This window comes from Mustela nivalis (genome assembly GCF_964662115.1).
Source record: "Mustela nivalis genome assembly, chromosome: 7".
Classification (NCBI taxonomy): domain Eukaryota; kingdom Metazoa; phylum Chordata; class Mammalia; order Carnivora; family Mustelidae; genus Mustela; species Mustela nivalis.
In genome coordinates, this window is record NC_139026.1 from 67546509 (window position 1) to 67573143 (window position 26635).

Here is a 26635-nt window from a genome sequence, read left to right on the forward strand (position 1 = left end):
TGTTCACTCATAGGCCAGTTAGAGATTCCAGATCGTGGAATCCTCATCGTGGCAGGCAACACACTGAACAGATGAGGTTAGACGTGGCTACATGTATGTTCCCCTCTTCCAACAAACTGCCTTCTTTGTGAGTAGGTTTGCCTTTGCACCTGGCACACAGTGAGTTCAAACCAAATGACTATGGAATGAATAACGAATGATAGGTGTTCAATAACCATCAGATGAATACAGGATGAATGAACACTTGGTTGCAAGTTGGCCCTCTCACTTCTCACTCCGTGGTTGACCTGAAGCCTGTACTCCCTCTTGCTACCATGTTTAGGAGGTGTTTTCAGAGCCTTTTTAATGGACTATACTTGAGACTATCTTGCATGAACTCCCTTACATACCATCTTCTCCAAAGCAGAGTATATATGGCCTCCGACATCTTCCCTTTCTTCCGCCATCTTGGGGGAATTGAGTCTTACTTCCTGCTCAAAGCTCATTATTCCACATAACCTTTGGATCCTTAATTTCCTGCTTCCCTGAGACTTACAATTACCACCTCTACCCATACTATTCTCAGTTTCTTCCTCCTAGTGAACTTTCTTCCACTGGCCATTCCAACATCTACTCCAAGGCTGTGTGTCCACCACTATACTCACTCATCATTCCTCTCGGCCTCTACAAATCCATTTTTCTTAGCCAGTTCTCACCTCCTCCTTCTTACCTTATGCCATACTCTCTTCTGCCCCTACACTGGTTTCCCTTCTCTGTCTTGTCTTGTCCTTCACCACTTAGCTTTTCACCATATTCTGCCATGGATGGCTTCCTCATGACCTTACAAGAGTTGGTCACTTATTCTCCTTAATGATCCCTCAAGGCAAAACTACCTTACATTTCTTTTGATTCTCCCAAGATTCTTATAAAATCATGGGCAGAGAGTTAAAAATACATTGAGTATCAACTCTTGTTGAGTCTATTTGACATCCAAAGCACTGAACACCAGCTCAAATTACTTTACTCAAAATCCCAGAGATGCCTTCAAAATAACTCTTCCTACTTTCACTCATGATGCAACTCCATCCTGACCACATTCGATACAACTGAAAGTTTAAGTCAAAATCAGCATCAGCTTGGGGATTTCAATAGTATTGTAGCCAACTAACAGTGCGTGTGGAGGAGGGTATGGGACACTTGGGAGGGAAAAGCAAGGCAAGGGATCCAGCTCGAATGCAACAGTGATACTTTAACTAAGGAACTTGTGGTGTTTGCCGGATATTCCTGGCACGACGGGTAAAATGTCTAAATGTCCAAAAGTTAGCCAGCAACCACCCCTGGGAATATGAGTTGTCTGAATTCATGGAGCAGATGCTCCATATAATGCTAAAGGCACAATATACCTCACCCACAGTCATCTATATAGAAGCTCTTCTACTTATATTATTTTCCTTTTAATGGTCAAGTAGACCCACGATCAAGTATAAAGATGTAATAAATGTTAGCATCTTGCTTCCCATGCCTCCCTTTCAAAAACTGTTTTATTATACAAAATTTCATTTGTATCTGAAAGTAGAGACCTTAAGTACCCATCACACAACAATATCAACGGTTACTACTTCAAGGTAGGCAGGAATGTTTTGCCTGCTATGTTCACTTAAAGTATCGTGCTATATTTTCCTTTAATTTTCTTAGTTCTGTTGGTTTGCACTGGTCTCCAGTTGACTACCCTCTCTCCCCAGCTTCGTTTTGCTTTGTTCTTTCCAGAGCTCTGCTGTCCTGTCTAAATCCCAAACCAACAAGCAAGCAGTGATTTGCCACAATTACACTTAACTTCTGTTGTAACACAGAACTCAGTTTGAATAGAACATTCCCAAATCAGAGTGCTGAGTAGCTAAATGACAATATGGCAAAGAAAATCAGTTCCATTTTATAAGGACAACAAATGTTAAGAAACAGTTGGACTGCTGCTATAACACAGATACACACACACAGACACACACACACACACACACACACACACACAGATACACAGTCTCCACCAAAGTCAATACACTTATTTTTTTTTTAAGATTTTATTTATTTATTTGACACAGAGAGAGAGATCACAAGTAGGCAGAGAGGCAGGCAGAGAGAGAGTAGGAAGCAGTCTCCCGACTGTGCAGAGAGCCCAATGTGGGGCTCGATCCCAGGACCCTAAGATCATGATCTGAGCCAAAGGTAGAGGCTTAACCCACTGAGCCACTCAGGCGCCCCTCAATACACTTATTTTTTAAATTAGTTTTAAAAACTGCCATCCAGTTTTTTATTTCATGATGACATTTTTCAAAATTCTGTATCAAGGACAAAAAAGGAAGGCGCAGCCCTCTAAATCTCCTTTGGTTAAATTTATCTCCAGCCACTCAAAGAACCCTCTCACACCAGGGCCTCGTGCACCCTAACCAGCATTACCTCTCTACTGCTGCGTGCAGACATTTGTTTGCCTGCTCTCTACCAGATACTGGAGTAGGAGGAGAAACGGAGAAAGACAGGAAGGCCACGAACACCACAGTCACATTTCACCAGGGCCTACCAGCACAAGAAGGAATCTCATACACTGTTGTCCAAAGAATAAATGAACGTGATGGCAAGAGCACTGGAAGTCAAACCACCAGGCAACAATACTCCACTCCCCTGTCCTCTCTCCAAGTGTGATGGAATCAGGGCGGTGAGGCTCTCACCTTGTGCTGTGCATAATGATCTCAGGGCAACAGCACTGCCACTGGGAGCTACTGGAGCATCCCCACTGGAGTGTCCCCACTGATTGGCTGATGACGCTATGTACTAGCAGGTCTGCCTCCATCAATCTTGAAACACACCATTTATTGTCTCTGAAATTTCTGTTATGACTCTAAAAAATAAATACGAACCCGGGGCAATACGGACAATCTTTCCAGGAAGATGTCTATTTCTTCCAAAATCTCATCAGGTCTGCTCAAAAAGAAATCCAAAGGGAGAAATCCATCTCACATATACAGCGTCACACCCAAAAAGCCCACTCATGACCTTCTCCTAGAAAAAGATGCCTGTTTATTCAAAGTCGCCAGAAAGTGCTTCAAAGCCCGAAGCTCAGGATAAGCCTGAGTACCTCCTGTACTTTCCAAGTCAAGAGAGCAGATGTGGTCAAAATCAGAAATATGGCTTTTATTTCTGGGTTGTAATTTTTCTCAGTGTTTGTTTTCCAGAAATAGAACACATCTTCTTCACTCAATAGCCAACGGGAGCAAGAAACAAGTGTTCTGGGGGTGAGAAGCTTTCACGTGAGCTAGGATGTCTCAGTGAGACACTGCTGAACTCAGATGATCTGTGACCCTGTGACCCAATCTTAAGATGGGCCTTGTTTGCCAAAGCTGGAACAAACATTCCCTGGAGACACACATGAAAAGGGAAGCTGGGCAGAGAGCAGTGGGGGATTCTGGGGACGGCGGGCCTAGAAAGGGTCATGTGGCGGAGAGTCAGGGACTGGAGAGAATGTGCCCCACGTCTCACGTCATGAGTATTTTTATTTTTATGAAACTTGTTCTAAAAACTTTTTTAGAAGATACACTTGCAATTAATAGGACCTATTTTTTAAATGTAGGAATACGATTTATCTTATCGGCCACGATGCCGATTTGAAGTTCTATCATCGCAGTTCCACTCACTTTGTCAAAAACTGCACTTTTGTCATTTCTGCTGATTTTGCGAATGCCTCATACTAAAGCTGCTAAGCAACTGGTCACTTGTGGGATTTTATGCCCTGATCAAGGTCATGATCCTCAACGTCTTCTATTGGGAAAAGCATAGTATGAATGTTCTAGGCAACTCATAGAGTTGCTTGGCTCAAATAATTTGACATATTTTTCTGTTTGCCCTCTTGAACTTAGAGCTTGATAAAGCATGTAATTCTCCACCATTAATATCTCTATTATCAGGATAATACTTCTATCTCAGTACTTGACCAAATACGGCATACTCAACAGATTTGGGTTTTTGTTTTTAACCACAGGAGAGGAACTTCGGAGTCTTAAACTTGTCAGTGTTTAGAAGGTTACAGCTATAGCTACTTTATTCAAACAAATTCATTCTTAGTGATTTAATATCCCCTCACAAGTAACAAACTATTAATGTGACTATTTTCTTTCTTCTGAACCAGCTTCTGATCATATGAAAGAATGATACAGCAGAAATCAGTAGGGAAGGAAGACGCGACACCTGACAGGAAACCAGGGGGTCTCCTGGCCCAGACAAAGTAATTAGAACTGCAAAGGGCCAGTGGCATTAATGAGAAGATCGGTATCAGTCTTAAGGACATGGACTCCCAAGGTGGCTATCATTAAACATAAATGAAATCTTAATTATGTAACTGAGAAGAAGTCTCTAAAATATTGTCAAAGCTTCTCCATAGTCTGAAAAATGTCTGTAGTCTTGTAAAAAAGCCAAGATACAATCCAACCATCAGTTTTATCACTCCATGTAGGAGTGACACGAAACTGGAGCCAACACTTTCTTTCCCTCTTTGCAGATGGACCCCGTAGTTTCCCCTCCATCCTCTACAATCTCTTCAGTGTTGTATTTTCGACTCGTCTACCAGGCGCACCGACAAGCACTCATAAGTTCGCTCCCGGCACTCACACTCCCATGCGGCAGAAGCTGTTGTCCCTGTTTCACAAACGAGGAAACGAGACAAACAGCTTAAAAAATCTCCCCCAAATCATGCAAGCTTCTAAGAATCAGCCCCCAAATTGAAATTCAGGTCTGTTGTCTCCAGCACCTGCATTGGGAAATGCCAAGATACAATCCAACCATCAGTTTTATCACAGTATTAATGTTCTCATTTTGGGTGGTGGTAACATATACCCAGAAAATTTGTCACTTTTACCATTCTTAAGCATATAGTTCAGTGGCATTACTCGTATTACAGAAAGAACACTTTTTCTATCTTCTTCTCTCAATATTTTTAGTGGCATTCTTTAGATTTTATTTGTTCCAAATGTATTAAAACCATGGTATATACCAATGTGTTCAGGGAAAGGGCAGATCCTCCACGCCATCTGTTTTTGAGACGGATGCCTAGAAAGGGGCTTCACTGTTCCGGGAAGAAGAACGCGATTGGAAGCCCAATTCTATAGCTTCCCTCACACCCTAGAACTGACATGACCCCCACAGATCACTAGATGGCATTTCCTATCAGATACTGCAGACCTCTGCCTCGCTGCCTTTGGAGGTTCTATTCACTCTGCTTCCTATCTGAACTGCTCTTGGTCCTTTTACAGTAAATTTTCCAATAGTACTGAGAAAGCATCTATTACGTGCAAGGTTCTTTCCTTTACAGGACTATTTGTTCTAGGCCACAGCAGGTCATCCAAGAAAGCGAGTCCACCTTCAGAGGCAAAATCAGGTGGTGGGCTGGAGCCCATGAAATGTACACTAACATTATCCTTAAAGGGAACTGGGATGCATTAAGGGATAAAAATCACAGTGAACCTGCTGCCCTGTACTTTTTTGTTGTTGTTGCTCTAATCAGCTACTCTATGTTCTAAATTTTGGAAGAAGCCACAAGAGATTCCGAGCGCAGGATCTGTAATGTGCCATTATCTACCATTTGACTCTGAAGCCATTTGACGAGTGTTTCCGCTGTTGAATCTGGGATCTGGCATCTCAACCCTTCCTTCTCATCTGTGTCCATCACCTCCAACAAGCCACGCAGGTCTTCCACAAGGTGCAGAGTTCGCAGGCTTCCCATGAATCCCGGGGAGGTGGGAGACTGGCAATCAAAAATTCCACTGGAATATTCCAGGGCCTTAGAACCTAAGTTTAAAAAAAAAAATCACAGAGAGAACAACAGGGTTTATATTACATAATGTCCTAAAGCTGAGGGTGGCAAGCAAGTCCAGTCACAGTGAGGAATAATCAAAGTACTCCCCAAAATATAAATTTAGGTACCATAAGATTTTGAGAAATTCCCTGTAAAAGAAGTTGCACAATTTGGTGGAAACCGCATAGCATAATGTCAAGGGTAACAGGACTGGCTTCCGGTTAATTTACCAGAATTTAATCTTTGGAGAATTTCAATGAATTACATGTATACATTTGCGTATGTACAGGAATGTGTGTGTGTTAACATTTTCTCCCATGATTTTGTTTGCAGCCTAGCATCAAAAACTCTTGCTAATATCAGCTTTAAAAAATAGTTTTACAGCCTTTCTTTCCCTATTACTTAAAAGGGAAAGCGTTTTATGACTTGAATGTACATAACTAACCCATTGCCTGCTCAGAAATCACTCATATATACCTCTTCATCTCTTTGATTTTTATTTTCTGGTCTATCAAATATACATATTAATTAGAAGTACTAACTTTAAGTGTCAATAATTATGATATTTTGACTACCACCTCATTAATCTGAGGGTCTTATAAAGGGAAGAAAAGTGTGAACCAATGTGTAAATTCTCTCTCCAGTTGCCACACAGCTTGATCAATTCCAACCATAGGGAGAGGCATTTTCCTTCAGTTAGTCCATTCCACTGACCTTCCAAAGAACTAGACCAAATGATGAGGACCCAAATCTGCCAAACTGTAATAATGGTAACCACTGATATGCTAGGCCCAATGTTAAATACTTCCCATGATCTTCCCCTCAGGAACCATATAAGGCTGAGAGGAAAATCCAGAAAAATAGAAATTGAGGAGAGTATGTCCGGGAAAGGGAGGAACAGTAGAGCATTTTAAAAACAAAACAGGCTATCGTGTCCTATTCCAGTAGTTTAAAGCACTACAATCACCTGATAATACTATTCACAATAGATGTACCCACAATAACCTTCTACTCTTTTAAGTCTCCATCACAAAACAAGGTGAGGGATAGGGGAGAAATGCATATTTAGAAAAACTCCTCAAATATTTGCAATCACATCTCCCTCTACCTTAGGTGGAGAGCTACTGATAGTAATTTGAGAAAATAAAGCCAGGTCCTACCCAAAAAGCTCCTGACTGCGTCAGTGTGAGCTGAGACCCAGGAAGTCTTGATTTTCCGAAGAACTCTCATGTTGGTCCTGAAGCCCTGCCAGGGCTAAGGAACAAATATACTCATCTAGTAGAGTATGTAAAACGTCAGTCCTCAACTACTGTCCAGAAACATCACTTGTCTTGACTACGGAGTTCCACTAAGAATTTGAGGTTATAACCTCTGATAACAGCCTAGGATCTGGCTCTGGTTCTATTTTCCGAAACTGTGACACAGTAAGTCCAATCTCTTTTCCACGTAATAGTCCTTCAACTGTGTGAAAGTATCTATCATGCCCTGAGCAAGAATATACTTGCTTACCAGATGAAGTTGTTTCTTCGCCTTCACGGTCACCTCCTCTTAAGTTTTACCAATAACCTCTTTGAAACGGATATTCCAAGAACTAAACACAGTACACAAGATGTGGTCTAATCTACAAAGGAGGTCAAATTAAAATCTGGTCTCGGGATATACAAGTAGAACAAAGGAGGCCAAACTTTGACTTGCCATGGCATTCAAGGGAACCTCTGACAATGAAAACACCTGTAGTTTCTTCAAACCACTGAAACAGAGTAGGGTCAAATTTATGACTAGAAAAGATAAGCAACAGGGGCTAGGTAGCTAGAATGGAGGAGCAGTAGATGCTACCCACACCTCGACCCTGACCATCAGACCCTCAGATGGATGACAACCCCACCCACTGGCCCCTTCAACCTTTCTTCATGACCATGGGTTCCTAAATACATAAAGGTACTTCTCCTGTGACAAAACGCAGAATGTGACATGAGACCTTAAGGAGCCACTACCCCTAGGAGAGCACAAGCATCTGAAAGGGTTTACCTACTGTTCAGTCCCTCTGGTCATGATGAGAAAACAAGCAGGTCATGATCTACACTGTTTCTGCTCTACTTCCATAACAGAGAATCACTCAAGATTCATAATAAGGGAGGAATACGACCAGATCTGTGTTTCAGAAAGAAAATTCTGGTGGTCTAGAGAATGAGGAACTACAGCGGGAAAGCAAGAATGCCAAGAACATCAAGGGAGAGGGTTGCCAGGACAAAGCACGGCAGAGCACAAACAGGACAGACTTCAGAGGGGGAAAAAAGGAATGGCTAAGGGGCACGTGGGTGGCTCAGTCATTAAGCGTTTGCCTTTGGCTCAGGTCATGGACCCAGAGTCCATTCCTTTTTTCTTTCTGTGATGACATGGATATGCATATAGGCTATTTCAAAGGAGGTATCTGATTGGCAGTTAGAGACCCAAAGCTTAGCAGAGAATTGAGAAAGTAAATAGAGGTGAGAGTTACTGGTGGCAAAGTAAATGTCAAATTCAAGGGAATAGATCAGAATATCCATGGATCCTAGGTAGAGCAGTATCTCTCAAAGTGTGACCTACAGCTACTACCTGCACCGAAATCCCAAGAGATGTACTTACTTACTTTTTTTTGGGGGGGGGGGTCGGCAGCAAAGCAAGGTTTATTGGGAGTACAGTAAAGTGCAGATAGTACAAAGCTCCCGAGGAGGAAGGGAACCCGAGAGCATTGCCAGAGAATACTTTCTTTCTCCTTGAGTCAGAACTACAGTATGGAAATGGAATTAGACATTTTCAAACAAAGTTTGAGAATGATACTGGTATAAAATGGAGAAGAGGGGCTAATGTGAAACCACGAGGAATCTAAAGGCAACCAATAAATGAAAATAAAGTGGAAAAGGTAATAAAAGAGTTGGAATGAAAAAGCAAAAAGTGCAGAGTAAATGTCATGATTCCATCTTTCAGAGGACGCAGATTACCTGCTGTAAGCCCATCCATCTGCTCCAACGCCACAGCCAACATATCACTTGCGTCACTCATCATTTTGTGTTTGTCAAGGGCAAATTCCAACCTAGATCTGAAAAAACAATGATGTTACCATTATATCCTTTTAAATGACACATGCTTCCAAGCAGGTGTGACAGCTCAAGGCCAAATTACAACCCCACTTAGACGTCAGCTAGGGAAGAGAAATTTCTGAACCGGCAGAGCTGAATTACCTCAGTCACTTAGCACGCAGTGGCCGACTGTCTACCTAACTGCAAGACCACACACTCCACCAGTTAATAAAATGAGTTTCAGATCTTTCACGCAAGGTGACAACAGATAGTTATGTATTTCTTCTCTGTTCCGTTCAACGAGCCTTTCAAATGCTCTGACACGGAGGTATGAGAACCTAGACCATGGTTTTCAGACTGGTGAAGAACCACTGTTTTTTTAAAATTTCCAAGCACTTGTTTAATAAGTGACAATATGAAATTGCAATAAGCAGGGGTGCCTGGGTGGCTCAGTTGGTTAAGCAACTGCCCTTAGCTCAGGTCATGATCCTAGAGTGTTATATAAACACTCTTTTCAGTGTTATATAAACCTGCTTGACAGGTATGAGGTATATCTCTAAAATTCAAACAATGTATTTTACAGGCCTTTACAACAAATGTTCTTTGTAAGAAACAGAATTTGAAATATTCATTGGGGTTATCATGCTATATCTCAGAAAACAAGTCAAAGTGCTTAAAAACAGGAAATATTTCATTATCTCCTCTTCATTATGGTGTCAAATATGCTATGACGCTATTAGCTACATGTTAAACTACGACCAGGTTCTCCACTTTTTGTCACACACATGGGGCTGGGGTTAGAGGAGGCCCATTATACATCAAAAGGACTGACAGCAAAATGGAAGTGGTCCCTGGAAGGTCCTACCTTTGCTGTGATCTTAAGCTTTGAATGACCGCACTTGCCAGACACACGCTAACTGAAATAACCAAAACATTTTGGGATTCCCATTATCATAATATCCAAAACTAAAACAACTCCTTCAAGTGAACCGCTCAACCTTGAAACCTACAAAGTTCAGCTAGTTGCACTAGACAAGTGTTTGTTACCTTAGATACTCATATTCTAGAATCAATAATGTCATAATGGGCCAAACTGTCATGAAAACTTACCAAGCATACATAGAGAGCATTCAGCTTTCTCCACACACAGAATTGGAGAGATTAACGTAAATTTTATTGCCCACCCCATGTCAATGTTTTACTCAGTAGGATCCCAATGAGAGAAAAAAGTATGTGCGCCGTACCAGCAAAACAAAATCATTTTCTTCAGACTTGCTTACATATTTGGGCTTACTTTTCAGTGTTATATAAACCTGCTTGACAGGTATGAGGTTTATCTCTAAAATTCAAACAATGTATTTTACAGGCCTTTACAACAAATGTTCTTTGTCTCATTGGGGTTATCATGCTATATCTCAGAAAGCAAGTCAAAGTGCTTAAAAACAGGAAATATTTCATTATCTCCTCTTCATTATGGTGTCAAATATGCTATGACGCTATTAGCTACATGTTAAACTACGACCAGGTTCTCCACTTTTTGTCACACACATGGGGCTGGGGTTAGAGGAGGCCCATTATACATCAAAAGGACTGAGAGCAAAATGGAAGTGGTCCCTGGAAGGTCCTACCTTTGCTGTGTGTGATCTTAAGCTTCGAATGACCGCACTTGCCAGACACACGCTAACCGAAATAACCAAAACATTTTGGGATTCCCATTATCATAATATCCAAAACTAAAACAACTCCTTCAAGTGAACCGCTCAACCTTGAAACCTACAAAGTTCAGCTAGTTGCACTAGACAAGTGTTTGTTACCTTAGATACTCATATTCTAGAATCAATAATGTCATAATGGGCCAAACTGTCGTGAAAACTTACCAAGCATACATAGAGAGCATTCAGCTTTCTCCACACACAGAATTGGAGAGATTAACGTAAATTTTATTGCCCACCCCATGTCAATGTTTTACTCAGTAGGATCCCAATGAGAGAAAAAAGTATGTGCGCCGTACCAGCAAAACAAAATCATTTTCTTCAGACTTGCTTACATATTTGCGCTTACTTTTCAGTGTTATATAAACCTGCTTGACAGGTATGAGGTTTATCTCTAAAATTCAAACAATGTATTTTACAGGCCTTTACAACAAATGTTCTTTGTCTCATTGGGGTTATCATGCTGTATCTCAGAAAGCAAGTCAAAGTGCTTAAAAACAGGAAATATTTCATTATCTCCTCTTCATTATGGTGTCAAATATGCTATGACGCTATTAGCTACATGTTAAACTACGACCAGGTTCTCCACTTTTTGTCACACACATGGGGCTGGGGTTAGAGGAGGCCCATTATACATCAAAAGGACTGAGAGCAAAATGGAAGTGGTCCCTGGAAGGTCCTACCTTTGCTGTGTGTGATCTTAAGCTTCGAATGACCGCACTTGCCAGACACACGCTAACCGAAATAACCAAAACATTTTGGGATTCCCATTATCATAATATCCAAAACTAAAACAACTCCTTCAAGTGAACCGCTCAACCTTGAAACCTACAAAGTTCAGCTAGTTGCACTAGACAAGTGTTTGTTACCTTAGATACTCATATTCTAGAATCAATAATGTCATAATGGGCCAAACTGTCGTGAAAACTTACCAAGCATACATAGAGAGCATTCAGCTTTCTCCACACACAGAATTGGAGAGATTAACGTAAATTTTATTGCCCACCCCATGTCAATGTTTTACTCAGTAGGATCCCAATGAGAGAAAAAAGTATGTGCGCCGTACCAGCAAAACAAAATCATTTTCTTCAGACTTGCTTACATATTTGGGCTTACTTTTCAGTGTTATATAAACCTGCTTGACAGGTATGAGGTTTATCTCTAAAATTCAAACAATGTATTTTACAGGCCTTTACAACAAATGTTCTTTGTCTCATTGGGGTTATCATGCTATATCTCAGAAAGCAAGTCAAAGTGCTTAAAAACAGGAAATATTTCATTATCTCCTCTTCATTATGTTGTCAAATATGCTATGACGCTATTAGCTACATGTTAAACTACGACCAGGTTCTCCACTTTTTGTCACACACATGGGGCTGGGGTTAGAGGAGGCCCATTATACATCAAAAGGACTGAGAGCAAAATGGAAGTGGTCCCTGGAAGGTCCTACCTTTGCTGTGTGTGATCTTAAGCTTCGAATGACCGCACTTGCCAGACACACGCTAACCGAAATAACCAAAACATTTTGGGATTCCCATTATCATAATATCCAAAACTAAAACAACTCCTTCAAGTGAACCGCTCAACCTTGAAACCTACAAAGTTCAGCTAGTTGCACTAGACAAGTGTTTGTTACCTTAGATACTCATATTCTAGAATCAATAATGTCATAATGGGCCAAACTGTCGTTAAAACTTACCAAGCATACATAGAGAGCATTCAGCTTTCTCCACACACAGAATTGGAGAGATTAACGTAAATTTTATTGCCCACCCCATGTCAATGTTTTACTCAGTAGGATCCCAATGAGAGAAAAAAGTATGTGCGCCGTACCAGCAAAACAAAATCATTTTCTTCAGACTTGCTTACATATTTGCGCTTACTTTTCAGTGTTATATAAACCTGCTTGACAGGTATGAGGTTTATCTCTAAAATTCAAACAATGTATTTTACAGGCCTTTACAACAAATGTTCTTTGTCTCATTGGGGTTATCATGCTATATCTCAGAAAGCAAGTCAAAGTGCTTAAAAACAGGAAATATTTCATTATCTCCTCTTCATTATGGTGTCAAATATGCTATGACGCTATTAGCTACATGTTAAACTACGACCAGGTTCTCCACTTTTTGTCACACACATGGGGCTGGGGTTAGAGGAGGCCCATTATACATCAAAAGGACTGAGAGCAAAATGGAAGTGGTCCCTGGAAGGTCCTACCTTTGCTGTGTGTGATCTTAAGCTTCGAATGACCGCACTTGCCAGACACACGCTAACCGAAATAACCAAAACATTTTGGGATTCCCATTATCATAATATCCAAAACTAAAACAACTCCTTCAAGTGAACCGCTCAACCTTGAAACCTACAAAGTTCAGCTAGTTGCACTAGACAAGTGTTTGTTACCTTAGATACTCATATTCTAGAATCAATAATGTCATAATGGGCCAAACTGTCGTGAAAACTTACCAAGCATACATAGAGAGCATTCAGCTTTCTCCACACACAGAATTGGAGAGATTAACGTAAATTTTATTGCCCACCCCATGTCAATGTTTTACTCAGTAGGATCCCAATGAGAGAAAAAAGTATGTGCGCCGTACCAGCAAAACAAAATCATTTTCTTCAGACTTGCTTACATATTTGCGCTTACTTTTCAGTGTTATATAAACCTGCTTGACAGGTATGAGGTTTATCTCTAAAATTCAAACAATGTATTTTACAGGCCTTTACAACAAATGTTCTTTGTCTCATTGGGGTTATCATGCTGTATCTCAGAAAGCAAGTCAAAGTGCTTAAAAACAGGAAATATTTCATTATCTCCTCTTCATTATGGTGTCAAATATGCTATGACGCTATTAGCTACATGTTAAACTACGACCAGGTTCTCCACTTTTTGTCACACACATGGGGCTGGGGTTAGAGGAGGCCCATTATACATCAAAAGGACTGAGAGCAAAATGGAAGTGGTCCCTGGAAGGTCCTACCTTTGCTGTGTGTGATCTTAAGCTTCGAATGACCGCACTTGCCAGACACACGCTAACCGAAATAACCAAAACATTTTGGGATTCCCATTATCATAATATCCAAAACTAAAACAACTCCTTCAAGTGAACCGCTCAACCTTGAAACCTACAAAGTTCAGCTAGTTGCACTAGACAAGTGTTTGTTACCTTAGATACTCATATTCTAGAATCAATAATGTCATAATGGGCCAAACTGTCGTGAAAACTTACCAAGCATACATAGAGAGCATTCAGCTTTCTCCACACACAGAATTGGAGAGATTAACGTAAATTTTATTGCCCACCCCATGTCAATTTTTTACTCAGTAGGATCCCAATGAGAGAAAAAAGTATGTGCGCCGTACCAGCAAAACAAAATCATTTTCTTCAGACTTGCTTACATATTTGGGCTTACTTTTCAGTGTTATATAAACCTGCTTGACAGGTATGAGGTTTATCTCTAAAATTCAAACAATGTATTTTACAGGCCTTTACAACAAATGTTCTTTGTCTCATTGGGGTTATCATGCTATATCTCAGAAAGCAAGTCAAAGTGCTTAAAAACAGGAAATATTTCATTATCTCCTCTTCATTATGTTGTCAAATATGCTATGACGCTATTAGCTACATGTTAAACTACGACCAGGTTCTCCACTTTTTGTCACACACATGGGGCTGGGGTTAGAGGAGGCCCATTATACATCAAAAGGACTGAGAGCAAAATGGAAGTGGTCCCTGGAAGGTCCTACCTTTGCTGTGTGTGATCTTAAGCTTCGAATGACCGCACTTGCCAGACACACGCTAACCGAAATAACCAAAACATTTTGGGATTCCCATTATCATAATATCCAAAACTAAAACAACTCCTTCAAGTGAACCGCTCAACCTTGAAACCTACAAAGTTCAGCTAGTTGCACTAGACAAGTGTTTGTTACCTTAGATACTCATATTCTAGAATCAATAATGTCATAATGGGCCAAACTGTCGTGAAAACTTACCAAGCATACATAGAGAGCATTCAGCTTTCTCCACACACAGAATTGGAGAGATTAACGTAAATTTTATTGCCCACCCCATGTCAATTTTTTACTCAGTAGGATCCCAATGAGAGAAAAAAGTATGTGCGCCGTACCAGCAAAACAAAATCATTTTCTTCAGACTTGCTTACATATTTGGGCTTACTTTTCAGTGTTATATAAACCTGCTTGACAGGTATGAGGTTTATCTCTAAAATTCAAACAATGTATTTTACAGGCCTTTACAACAAATGTTCTTTGTAAGAACATTTGGTTTCATTAAACACATGAAGTTGACCACCGTACCCAAACACCAATGTAGAAGGTAAAAGAAATGGGTGCTAGGTCTCTCTCTCTCTTTTTTCAATTATTTATTACCCCAAAAAGCTGGCAATTATCTCTTCTTTACTGGAAAGTCATGAGGGAGAGGCACTGGGACTAGCTCCACAGGGATAAAAACTTGAGGGCATTAAAAAACAAAAAAGTTCACTGCGTCCCATGCATTTCTCTTGGTCACTGCCTCTCCTTAGATGCATAAACACAGCACCTGTACTGAGTTCAACAGTGGCTCCCTCAAAGATATGCGCTTTCTATTCCTGTCAAATAAATAAATCAAATCTTTTTTAAAAAATAAAAAATAAATAAATTTCTTTGGCCAAGAGGTAACTCGGACACAAGTGGGGGAGAGCGATAAAAGGCAAGACACACTTCTATCTGGTGGGCCCCACCGCCTCCTAACACAACCAAGTTTGTCATTATCATGTGAGATGCTATCTACCAAGAACAGCAGTAAAAAACCTATTGGGAAAACTTATTTCCAAATTATCAATGCCAAATGCCCACCAAAAACAGTACAGCTTAATAAAAAGCACAACCACCTCCCACCTCTGGTCAGGAAAAAGTTCTCTTATATTGTTGTCTTTTGTAATCCTCTTACACTATGTGAACAACAGCCTTGAGCTGAGCTTCTGGAAACTGTCTGATAGGTTTGTGCTCAAGAACGAAGAAAGTGAAAACACAGATCCACAAGGATGTTCTGGCCCTAAATTCCATAGTGTTAAATGTGTTTGCAAGAAGGATGGCACTTACCCAGTCCAGTCACAAGACAGCTGCTCACAAGGCTGGGCTTCCAGAGCAGAAAGAAAATACGTATTCTCTTGGGGCACCTGGGTGGCTCAGTGGGTTAAGCCACTGCCTTCGGCTCAGGTCAGGATCTCAGGGTCTTGGGATCGAGTCCCGCATCGGGCTCTCTGCTCAGCAGGGAGCCTGCTTCCCTTCCTCTCTCTCTGCCTGCCTCTCCATCTACTTGTGATTTCTCTCTGTCAAATAAACAAATAAAATCTTTAAAAAAAAAAAAAAAAGAAAATACGTATTCTCTTCATCACATCCTCTACCCCATTCAATTTTCATGCTCACACAAAGGGATCAAAGGTCCCTTCTGTTCAAAGTACCCTTGTAATACTCAACTCTCTTCCTCCCAGATATGCAAATGTCCAGTATATAATGTATGAAATTACAATATGTACATCAGAGCATTTCCCCAGGCTGCCCAAGCTCACGTGGAAGAGGATCACTTACTTGGCCCCTTCACTTACCTCTGGTCGTATATCCTCCAATGACATAAATTTTCCCCTTACACTCACACGCAGAGAACTCGGACAGAGGGTTTGGTAAGGGTGCCACAAAATTCCAGGCATCCTGCTCGGGATTGTAACACTCAACATTAGAAACGGCCTGCCCACCAATGGCATAGAGTTTTGAATTAACAGCCACAAGTTTGAAGTTAGACCTGAAAGAGAGATACAAAGGCCCAGAGAGTCAGTTTTCTTAACCATTAAGAAGGCAATGGCATCAACTGCTAAAGCAGACTGAGGAATGTGCTGGAGATCTAAAGAAAATTAGCTCTCCAAGCTGGGTGCCATTCTGCCTGGGGACAGAGGAATGGCCAAATGACACCTCAAATTTCACTCCTATCTCAGAATTCACAAGAATGAAGCATTTTTCAAATGTTAGCAATTAGAGATAAGCAACTCAATATAACCAAGAGTAGTCTTGCTTAGCCTTATGCCAAGAACCAAAGATATTTTAATAGTAATATTAATTTATTCATATTAACATTAAATAATAATTTATATTAATATTTAATATTTTAATATTTCTTTCAACAGCGGGAGCAAGTGTTAAGGGAGGAACGCATAACCTCCCTTGTCTCTCTACTCAGCATGTTTCCAATTCTTCCTCCCCATTGAGGAGGCTCCATGTTAGGTACACACTAGCACCTTCTATGGTGCATATGCTAAGGGTGGGTGCTAGAGGGTGGTTCAAAGACCCCTTTACCACAAGTGCTCCTGGCAGATCTCTCGCCCCCCCATCCCACCGCTCCATCCGAGGGCATCTTATATACTGTTTCACAACACAATACAAAGGGCTACATAAACACCAAACTAAACATATTTTGATACAGCACCCTTACGGGGTCTCTACTTCATGTTGCTTACTTTTCCTGCTGCCAATGGTCCTTAAAATCTGACCATGAGGGCGCCTGGGTGGCTCAGTGGGTTAAGCCGCTGCCTTCGGCTCAGGTCATGATCTCAGGGTCCTGGGATCGAGTCCCGCATCGGGCTCTCTGCTGAGCAGAGAGCCTGCTTCCCTCTCTCTCTCTCTGCCTGCCTCTCCATCTACTTGTGATTTCTCTCTGTCAAATAAATAAATAAAATCTTTAAAAAAAAAAAAAAAAAATCTGACCATGATGCCCTCTCTGTGTGTGCAAATTTGGGGAACCAAAGGAAATAAAGCTTGCAAATAAGGACTAAATTTTACCAGTCTGCAATTTGTTTTTGCTTCCCAAAGGTACACAGATAGTAAATTTTCTAAGATCAAAACGGTTTTTAATATTCATCCAGCATAAGCATTTGTCCTAAGTAAACATGTAAGGGCTGAATGAGTAAGCAGTTAAAAGTAAACAATTCCATCTCTCCAGACCCAGCATGCTCAAATTCACTTGAAGAGAAGACGCTTTTCAATATTGAGTTGAAGATGAAACTGCCACCCCAACGCGGACCACTTAGTGAACACGCGTCCTGCTGAGGATTGTGAGCCCAGGCTCACACGGGGAGATCTTAGCTCCACCACTCAATGGCTGTGTGACCTTAGATAAGTCACTAAATCTCAGTTCATCTCGTCCTCAGTTTCCCCACCTGTGAAGTAGAGAAAGGAACATATATCACACAGGAAGAGTTGAAAAGGGGAACACCTGCAGAAAGGGGTCACAAGAGGGAATGCTTTTTCTGGGTGTCATAAGACTAAATTTCTTAATTCCGAGAGGATCTCTTTGTCATTTGTTAACTGCAACAGTCACCGGCTGGAATGTATTCTGGAATTACATACAAAGTGCTCTCTCATCCATAAATTCTCACCATGAAGCACCTCATTTCCTACTCTTTGAAAGTAACTCTTTCACTCTTCACCTACTGGAAGGGTGAAAGTATGAATCCAAGCTACGGCTTTAAAAAAAAAAATTCATCTCTAGTGTTTTCTTAATATTGATCCCTGACATACTACCTTCAGGGGGTAAAAAGAATAATTTTTAAACCAAATAATGATGTGTTGTAGCTACATCCTTGACTGACTTAGAAATAAAGGGGAAAAAATGCTGATTTAATTACTACTTCACCTCAAGGAAATAAAGAGCCCAGCAAATCCTTAAAAACTAAGTGACATGAAACATGCTGAACCCTGCTACACAGATCAACAGTAGCTGTATACAGCTGTAGGGCGGCCGGTGACACAGAGGTGGGAGCGGCTTCGAGTGCTGGCCCTGTAACCATGCAAACTTATGAAACTCATCCTCAATTTCCCCTTGGGAAGATGGAGCCAATACTACTAAAAAGAGATTAAAAAGATCTAAAAAGAGACTACTCCAAAGAGATGCTGTGAGTGTGAAATAGGAAGTGACATCTAAAACAGTGTCTACAACATGTAGCCCAGAGTTAAGAGCTCAAGAAATAGGAACCATTGTCAAGGTTTGGTACAAAGAAAAGTTTGTTGCCATTGGAGTAAACATCAGAGAAAAATGGCAAGATCTTTTCTCAACCACACAGAAAAGACATATAGTTTGTGGAGCATTCAGGTCCTTGTGTCCCCTCCTCCTCCTCCTCTTGCCTACCTTCTGCCACTTCCCTATGGATTAACCTCCCCTGAGGACCAGCAGGTCGCTACCTACTAGGTGTCTGAGAGACTGGAGCACACGAAGCAACTACTGGACAAAATCACAATGAGTGGGGGATGAACAGACATATAGTTTTCTTTCCTTCCCACTATTCTCGGGCTGCAACCTTAACTAGAAAGGAGACCAGAAATGCCCTAAAATACTAAACTTTGGCCCAGAGAAAAAGGGAACAGCTAAGGCTGACGACGGTAATTCCGTCTCAGCCAGGAAACTTGTTTAACTCTCTCCCGGCTTTGTATTCACACACAGAACAACTGCAGAGCAAAAGTACAGGGCAATCAGAGAGACTAGAGATGTTAGAGACGGAGAAATGAACGACCAGGATTGCTGCAACAATGGCCAGTTCCTGCAAGTTATCACCAATGGAAGCAAGGAGGGAGGGCAAGCAATGTTGTGGGTACACAGACTTTCGCACAGATGTCCTGACAACTCCTGAGATCAAACCCACATGCAGACCACTGGGCAGTGGGGCATCCCTGGACTTCAAAGCAGCCTCTCTGCTCTGCTGTGTACTCACACTGCCATTTTCAAGTGTGCCAGCACAACACTAACATCTCTTTCTTCCTTTTTGGGCGGGGGGGGGGGGCATGGGGAACACTACTGGTCACATGCACCATTTTATCCAGGGTGCAAAGGGCTTTACAGAATCTCTCAAGCTAGGGTTCCTGCCTGTCCCATACTATTTAAGATTCTGAGATCACCACCCTATTCCGTTGCTGAGGAATGTGGGCTGCTTTGCATTTGACCACTTTGTCAAAGTAAAACAGTAAAGGTACTGTGATGTAAAGGTACATCACAGAGGCAGTGAATCAAGCCAGATGTGAAATGCTGTGTAATCACAGGGGCTGAAATCTGCTTTTCCTCAAGGTTCTAAGTTTCCTCTGGTGTTTCCAGAAACTGTATTAGATACATTATCCAGAAACAATCCCATTCTAAGTTTCATTTTTACTTGTTTCATCATCTAAATTCCTTGAGGACAGGAACCATGTTGTCTTTGTTGTTTGCCCAATAGTGACTAGAAAGATGCTAGACATGAATGAAGGCTGTGGTGAAGCTCAAACACATGTAATGAAATTTTTAAAAGCAGCACAAAGCATCTGTGCTCCACTTCTCTGAAGAAAATAATTTTTAAGAAAATTAAAAAATGCACATGAAGATGGTCACTGCCAGTCTAGAAGCCAAACTGTAAATACTCTAAATGGTTATATCTATTCAATGGATATTTACATTTTGGTTACGCTACTTACTACACACCTTAGCAAATTACTTACTTACAGTTTCTGACTGTAAAATGGGAACCTGCCTGATACAGTCTTTGTGAAGAATAAGTGAGATAATACATGCAAAGCAGTAAGAACAGTACCTAGCACAGAGTAAATGTTCAGTTAAATGTTACCTAATATTATTTTTCTGCTATTCTAAATAACGACAGTGACTGTTACAAGAGAAAAATATTCACAATATTACATTTAAAAAAATAATATAGTCACTTTTATTACAATAATATATGATATAGTTCATAATTCAAAAACAATGGTGCATTTTGAGCATCTATGAATTATTGGATACCACATTAGCAGTAGGGGCACACAGAAGCAATGAACTGGACCTGACTGGAAGGGAGAGAAGCAGACATAAGCAGAAAACTTCAATTCGAGGTGGAAAGTATTCTAGAGAAACAAAGAATTTGAATATTTAGCCTAACTCAGAGTTCAGAAAGGGACATCCAATTGAGCTGACCCTCAAATCTGAGTCAAAGTATGAGAGAGATAAAGAAGGTTACAAATTCCAACATGGCACCCAATTTTAAAATTTGGTGGAAAAAAGTATCTGTGTAGAAAAAAAACAGTAGCTCGGGGTTGCCTGGCTCGCTCAGTCAGTGGAGCACGCAACTCTTAATCTGAGGGTTTTGAGTTCAAGCCCCACCTTCGCCCAGAACTTACTTAAAAAAAAAATAAACAAAAGTTTTAAAAAAAACTAGAAAATTCCTGAGAATAGTTGCAAAAAATATACAGACTATACAAAGATCATAAACCTTTCCTGAAAGACCAAAAGACCTAAATACATGGAAAAACAATTTTTCTATCTGCAAAGTATTATGAAACTATTAATCCTCCTCCAACTTAACTGATAAATATCAATCAAAACTCCAACAGAACTTGACAATTGGATTCTAAAGCTTCTCTGAAGGGGAAAATGTACAAAGAATAGCTAAGAGAATAAAAATAAAACCAAAAAGGGGTGCCTGGGTGGCTCAGTGGGTTAAGCCTCTGCCTTTGGCTCAGGTCATGATCTCAGGGTCCTGGGATCGAGTCCAGCATTGGGCTCTCTGCTCAGCAGGGAGCCTGCTTCCCCCTCTCTCTGCCTGCTGATCTGCCTACTTGTGATGTGTCTCTCTCTCTCTCTCTGTCAAATAAATAAATAAAATCTTAAAAAAAAAATAAACAGAAAAAAATGGGTCTCTATTCCACGAGATAACAGAATAGTTTACCAAGCTGCAATAATTTAAAAGTATGCTATTGGAAAAAATAAATAAATAAATAAATAAATAAATATAAATAAAAGTATGCTATTGGTAAAGGAAAAGCCAATATGTCAATATGGAAACAGGAAAATTATCATCTGATAACTGGTTGTGCAAATCACAGTGAGGACTGAGGCCACTGAGACATTTAGGAAACATGCTATAACCTTACATTATACTTTACATAAAAATAAATCCCAAACACATTCAAATATAAATGTAAAAAGGCAAAACCATAAAACAGATTATAAGACAGATGAATATTTGTATATTCTTAACTTGTAGACACCTTTCCTGTGCAAGATTAAAAGCTAATAGTATGTAGGACAAATTTGACTCCCCCAAAATTTAAATTTCCTCATGTAAGAATACGTGATACATTTGTATAAAGAGATCTTTTTAAGATTATAATGAAGATTAGGTATTACATATTAAAGATTTAAAATCTGATGTCCAAAATTGGAGGCTCACAATGCCAGTGTTGTCCTACAGTTTGTTTGGTCTGCAAGGTTTCTGTTATTGTTGATGTTGGTTTTTTCAATGCAGTAAGTTGCCAGTCTTTAAAAATCAGGGCATCTGGCTATCTGGCAATGCTTTCTATACTTGGAGATAGCAACAAGCTGTGGGTGACAGGGGTGGGGCCCTCTTGCGGTAGGGTGACAGCTCTCCGATTCATCATCACTCCAACCCACCCCTCTACTCATTGACTTCACCAGCCTAGTCACTTTGTGGATTTTTATTTTGGAGGCCTTCCAGTAAAATAAAGGCAGGGGGGAAACAGTGCAACATTACCTAAGAGACAAGAGATTGATTCTACGTATGTAAACAGAATTTCTAAACGGAATAGGAAAAAGATAAACCAATTTTATTTTTCATTGGCAAAGGCCACTTATAAAATATATACAAAGTGCCAATAAACATCTGAGAGGAAAAATTTCTCTCCCAAGCAGAAAGATTCACATCAGTGTTTGCCAACTGGATTGGTAAAAATATAAAATGATGATAATATCCTGTCTTGGCAGGAGTACAGGAACTGGCAAGCTCAGACACTGTTGATAGGAGAGGAGATCTGAACAATGTTCTGATGGGCAATTTGGCAGGGGCTACCAAAATTTAAAACTTATATATACTTTGGCCCACCTATCCAGAGATTCCAGGAATTTGTTATTTAGGACTACTGAAAAATGCCTGCTAAGAGAGGCACATCTATGCCAAGATGTTCAACATAGCATTTTTTAAAAAGATCTTATGTATTCGAAAGAGAGAGTGAGCGAGTGAGAGAGCACAAGTGTGGGGAGGGGCAGAGGGAGAGGGAGAAGCAGACTCCCTGAGGAGCAGGGAGCCTAACATGGGACCCATTCCAGGGCCCTGGGATCATGACCTGAGCCAAAGGCAGATGCTTAACCCACTGAGCAACCCAGGCATCCCATTATAGCAGTGTTTATAATGGCAAATAGAAGCAACTTAAATGCTCACGAGTAAGGGATGGGCTGATTACATTACCATACAGCCAAAGGCTAGAATACAGCTCTTAATGAGTGAGACAGCTCTATGTATGTTGATATTTGTTGATACAGAAAAAACTCTCCAAGTGGAATTGTCATAATAATCAGCACAGCCTAATCAACCTATGGTAAAAATATATAGAAGATGAACAGACACCCCTACATGTACACACATACAAACATTTTCCCCTAACAATTATTAACATACTTATGTTTATATAAATGTACATTTATAACATATATTTACAAATGTATAATATATAAATATATATCAGTAGATACACATATCTTCCACTCTGTGGTTTCTCGTGTCATTTGTAATTTTTCTAAGCATGTATTTACGAATTACTTGAATACCTTTTTTTTTTTTCCCCCTGGAGGACATAAAGAATATTCCTAAAAAGAAAAAGAAAAAAGAAAAACGACTATCAAGGATTTGTAAAGAAAGAAAAGGGGGCACTGGAGTGACTCAGTTGGTTAAGGATCTGACTTGATTTTGGCTCAGGTCATGATGCCAGCATCATGAGATCAAACCCTACGTCAGGCTCTGTGCTGGACACGGAGCCTGCTTAGGATTCACTTTCCCCCTGTGGCCTTCCCCGCTTCTCTAAAAAAATAAGAATTCTGTGAGGTGTTATGTTAGAACTCAAGCTGGATTTGGGGGTGGAGGGGTTCTTTTGAGCAGCAGTTGATACAGCTGGACACACGTGTGTAGAGGTGACAGACAACCGGCTGGGCCTTCCACCCCAAATCTGAGCACCATTCGTAACCACTGAATGTCCCTTTGTTACCTCAATTAAAGCTTGTAGAATTTGCCTAAAAATAACACTTCTGATACCAAACCTTAAATACAGTATCATCTCAGTGGTATAAATAATACACTAAAAAGGGCTTGGAAGAAAACATGCCAATCTCTACACAGTATTGCCTCTGTGAGGGAGGGAGCAGGAGTGATAGTCTTTCTGTTTCTTGATTCTTTTCCATTTTCCACTTTTCTAAAATAAGTATGTATTATTTTTATCACCAGAAAAAAAAGAACACTTTCCAAAATGAATTTCATGTTAGAGTAGAAATAAAGCCACTGTTCCCCCCACCCCCCTAGGCTGGGGTACCCTTAAGTCAAGTATGTATGTATAATGGTCTTCCCATTCCAGTTACAACTTTCTTTGCCTGGTGGTGAGTCCCCCAACTACTTGTTCCACACTTCAGGGTAGGGCCCATGTGGGGGTTGAGATGGATACAAGAATAGCAGAAAAAAGGGTATTCCTGTCCTTTCGTGGATCATACTGATTGATTCTTCTCCCCACTTAAGTGTGAATGGCTCTGGGCCATCTTGAGTCCTTCCATCTTTCTTTCCTACCATCTCTTCCTGTATCTGCTCTGCTCTTTTTTTTTTTTTCCCTTCTTCTTCCTTTTCCTTTCCCTCCTCTATTCCCTACTCTCCCTCGTCTCCCCTCCTCCTTTACCTGTCTTCATGTCACCCAAGGGCATGTTGGGAGGGATTTGAGGATGGGAGGAGGAAGGTTGGGTGCACTGAAACGTTCTAATTTTGTAGGTGACCACTGCCAGGCTCAAATTTTAGAACAAAGACGAAACTGTCTGGGAAGGAAGGGAGATGCAAAAGAGAGGATACAAAATAAAAAAGACAATCCAAGGTACAATTCTAATGGTAATCTGTTTACAGATTGGGGCCCCAGTGTGGAAAGCTTCAAAGTCAATAACAACAACAAAAATCCTCCCAAGACCGCATTACAGGTCACTGCCCGGTCTGTCACTGTAATCAGGATTAGAGCCTAAAAAATTTAAAAAAAAGGTAAAAATGAAAGCAAACTTAAAAAAAGTTTTCCTTTACAGTATCCTTCCAGGAAACCACAGACATCCCCCACCCCACGCCCCCCAACTGGGAAAGAGGCAAAAAGGCAGTTTGTCTGAAAGAGCGATACCTACAATGAAAGTACTCGGTTAGTTGACCTGGCGGGGGCCACTTCTTCCTCGCAAGTTCTCAGTTCCTTGGGAACTCTGCCAGAGTCCAGGCCAGCGACACTCCTGAAGATGTCATTCCCACTTCAGCAAAATCTCCTGCGATTGCCCAGCAAACATCAAGGGAATGAACGAACTAGTGAGCAAGTGAATGAATGGAACGGGAAAAGAAGCAGAAGCAGCCCCGCTGGGCGCTTACCTCTTCTGGTTCATGGAGGCCACCTGGAGCCACTCATTGGTGCTGGGGTTGTAGGAGTGCGCAGCCGAGATTTCCTGGCTAGTGATCCTATACCCGCCCACTATGAAGAGGTAGTTGTCCAGGATGGCAGACCCGTAACCCCTGACGTTCACCAGGTCGGGAGGAAGGTTGTTGGCCAGCGGGAACCAACGTTCGGTCATCTCCTCATACCTGAGCATGGACGGGGGCTCCCCTTGGTAGGGGTGTGGGGCCAGGGGGCCCCCCAGGAAATCCCCCAGGGCTACAAGAACCGGAGTCCCGGTCATCCGGGCCTCTCTCAGCCTCTGCTTCAGGCTGACATCCCCGGGGGCCTGAGGAGGAGCCCCCAGGAGGTGGAACTGGGGCTTGCACAGCACCTCGTGGAAGTGGACGACCATGAAGCGCAGGCAGGCCTCCTGCAGGTCGGGCAGCCCATACACCTGCGCCAGGCGGTACAGCTCCAGGCAGTTGGTGAGCCGCACCTGGGACAGCAGCAGCTGCAGCAGAGACGTGACCTGAAGGAAGGAGGCCGCTTCCACCAGCTCCGCCAGCAGGCTCACCTCGTCCATCTCCTCTTCCTCCAACGCCTGCGGGCCCAGGAGCCAGCCTTCGCGGGCCCCGCCGGCGTTGATGAAGTCCAGCACCAGGCGCAGGCCCGGGGCGCTGAGGCCGCGCAGCTGCTGCACCTCGGGGCCGCCGGCCTCCTGGCTCAGGGCCTCGCGCATGCCGGAGCGGTAGAGGGCGCGGAAATAGTCGCTCTGCTCGATAAGCTTCCTCTTGCTCACCGGGTAGCAGCGGTCCTCCAGGCGGATCTGCACCATCTCCTCGGCCGACATGGCTGGGGGGCCGGGGGCCGGGGGCCGCGGGGGTGCCCGCCAGCTCTGCGCGCTCGCCTCCCCGCCCCCACGCGCTCGCCGGGTTCCGGGTTGGGCGCGCCGAGGGATGGCGCCGCGGAGGAGGAGGGAGGCGACGGGCCGCCGCCCGCTCCCGCGTCCGCCCAGCCTTTCTGGGTCGCGGCGGCGCCCCCGAGGCAGCCCCTCCTCCTGGTCCCGGGGGCGGCGGCTCAGCCTCGCTCCCCCGCAGCGGCCGCCCTGCCGGTCTGCTCTGCCTCAACGCCACAAAAGGCCGGGTTGCCGCGCGCCGGGCGTCGGGAGGCGGCCGCCGTCCTCGTCCGGGTTGTCCGGGCCGCGTCCGCCGCCGAGGGGATCCCAGCCCCCAGCCCGCAGCCTCCTGCCACGCCTCGCTTCTCACTTCCGCCCGCAGGACCCCTGCCGCCCGCCAGACCTGCGAGCGGATCCGTTGTCGGGGAGGGCTGCGGGCCCCGGCGCTCCGGCTGCGGCCACGTCCCCGCAGCCTCCCCCGCACGCCCGGCGCAGCGGCTCTGCGGCCTGCGGGCTCCGCAGCGACGCGCGGGTTGGGAGGGGGACTGGAGGCGAGGTGAAGCCAGTCCGCTGTTTCTTCCGCGCTGCTTTACGAGCGGGGAGACAGAGAAGAGAAGAAGAAACAGGCGTGGGGGGACCGGGATGATGGGAGTCGGGGGTCCTGGGAGTCAAAATGACATCACATCTGGGATCGCC

General features: G+C 42.5%; 2 protein-coding genes across 2 annotated transcripts in view; both read right to left on the reverse strand.

The window, feature by feature from the left end:
* LOC309868518 (liprin-beta-1-like) overlaps nucleotides 1–16254 on the reverse strand; it is a gene marked incomplete at its 3' end in the record, with an annotated part of 68466 nt that extends 52212 nt beyond the window's left edge. The window contains exons 1-3 of the mRNA XM_082738442.1: nucleotides 16200–16254; nucleotides 8797–8894; nucleotides 5600–5808 (exon numbers count right to left, since the gene is read on the reverse strand). Of these exons, the coding sequence (XP_082594568.1) occupies nucleotides 5600–5808; nucleotides 8797–8860 (273 nt within the window). The 5' untranslated portion in view covers nucleotides 8861–8894; nucleotides 16200–16254. The remainder of the gene's footprint in view (nucleotides 1–5599; nucleotides 5809–8796; nucleotides 8895–16199) is intronic.
* On the reverse strand, nucleotides 16085–26371 carry LOC309868520 (kelch-like protein 42). Its single transcript, XM_082738444.1, has 2 exons — nucleotides 25041–26371; nucleotides 16085–16393 (listed from the first exon to the last, which is right to left on the reverse strand). Exons 1-2 carry the CDS (start codon nucleotides 25892–25894, stop codon nucleotides 16192–16194), a joined length of 1056 nt encoding a protein of 351 aa, XP_082594570.1. The 5' UTR covers nucleotides 25895–26371; the 3' UTR covers nucleotides 16085–16191.
* Between the last annotated feature and the right edge of the window lie 264 nt (nucleotides 26372–26635).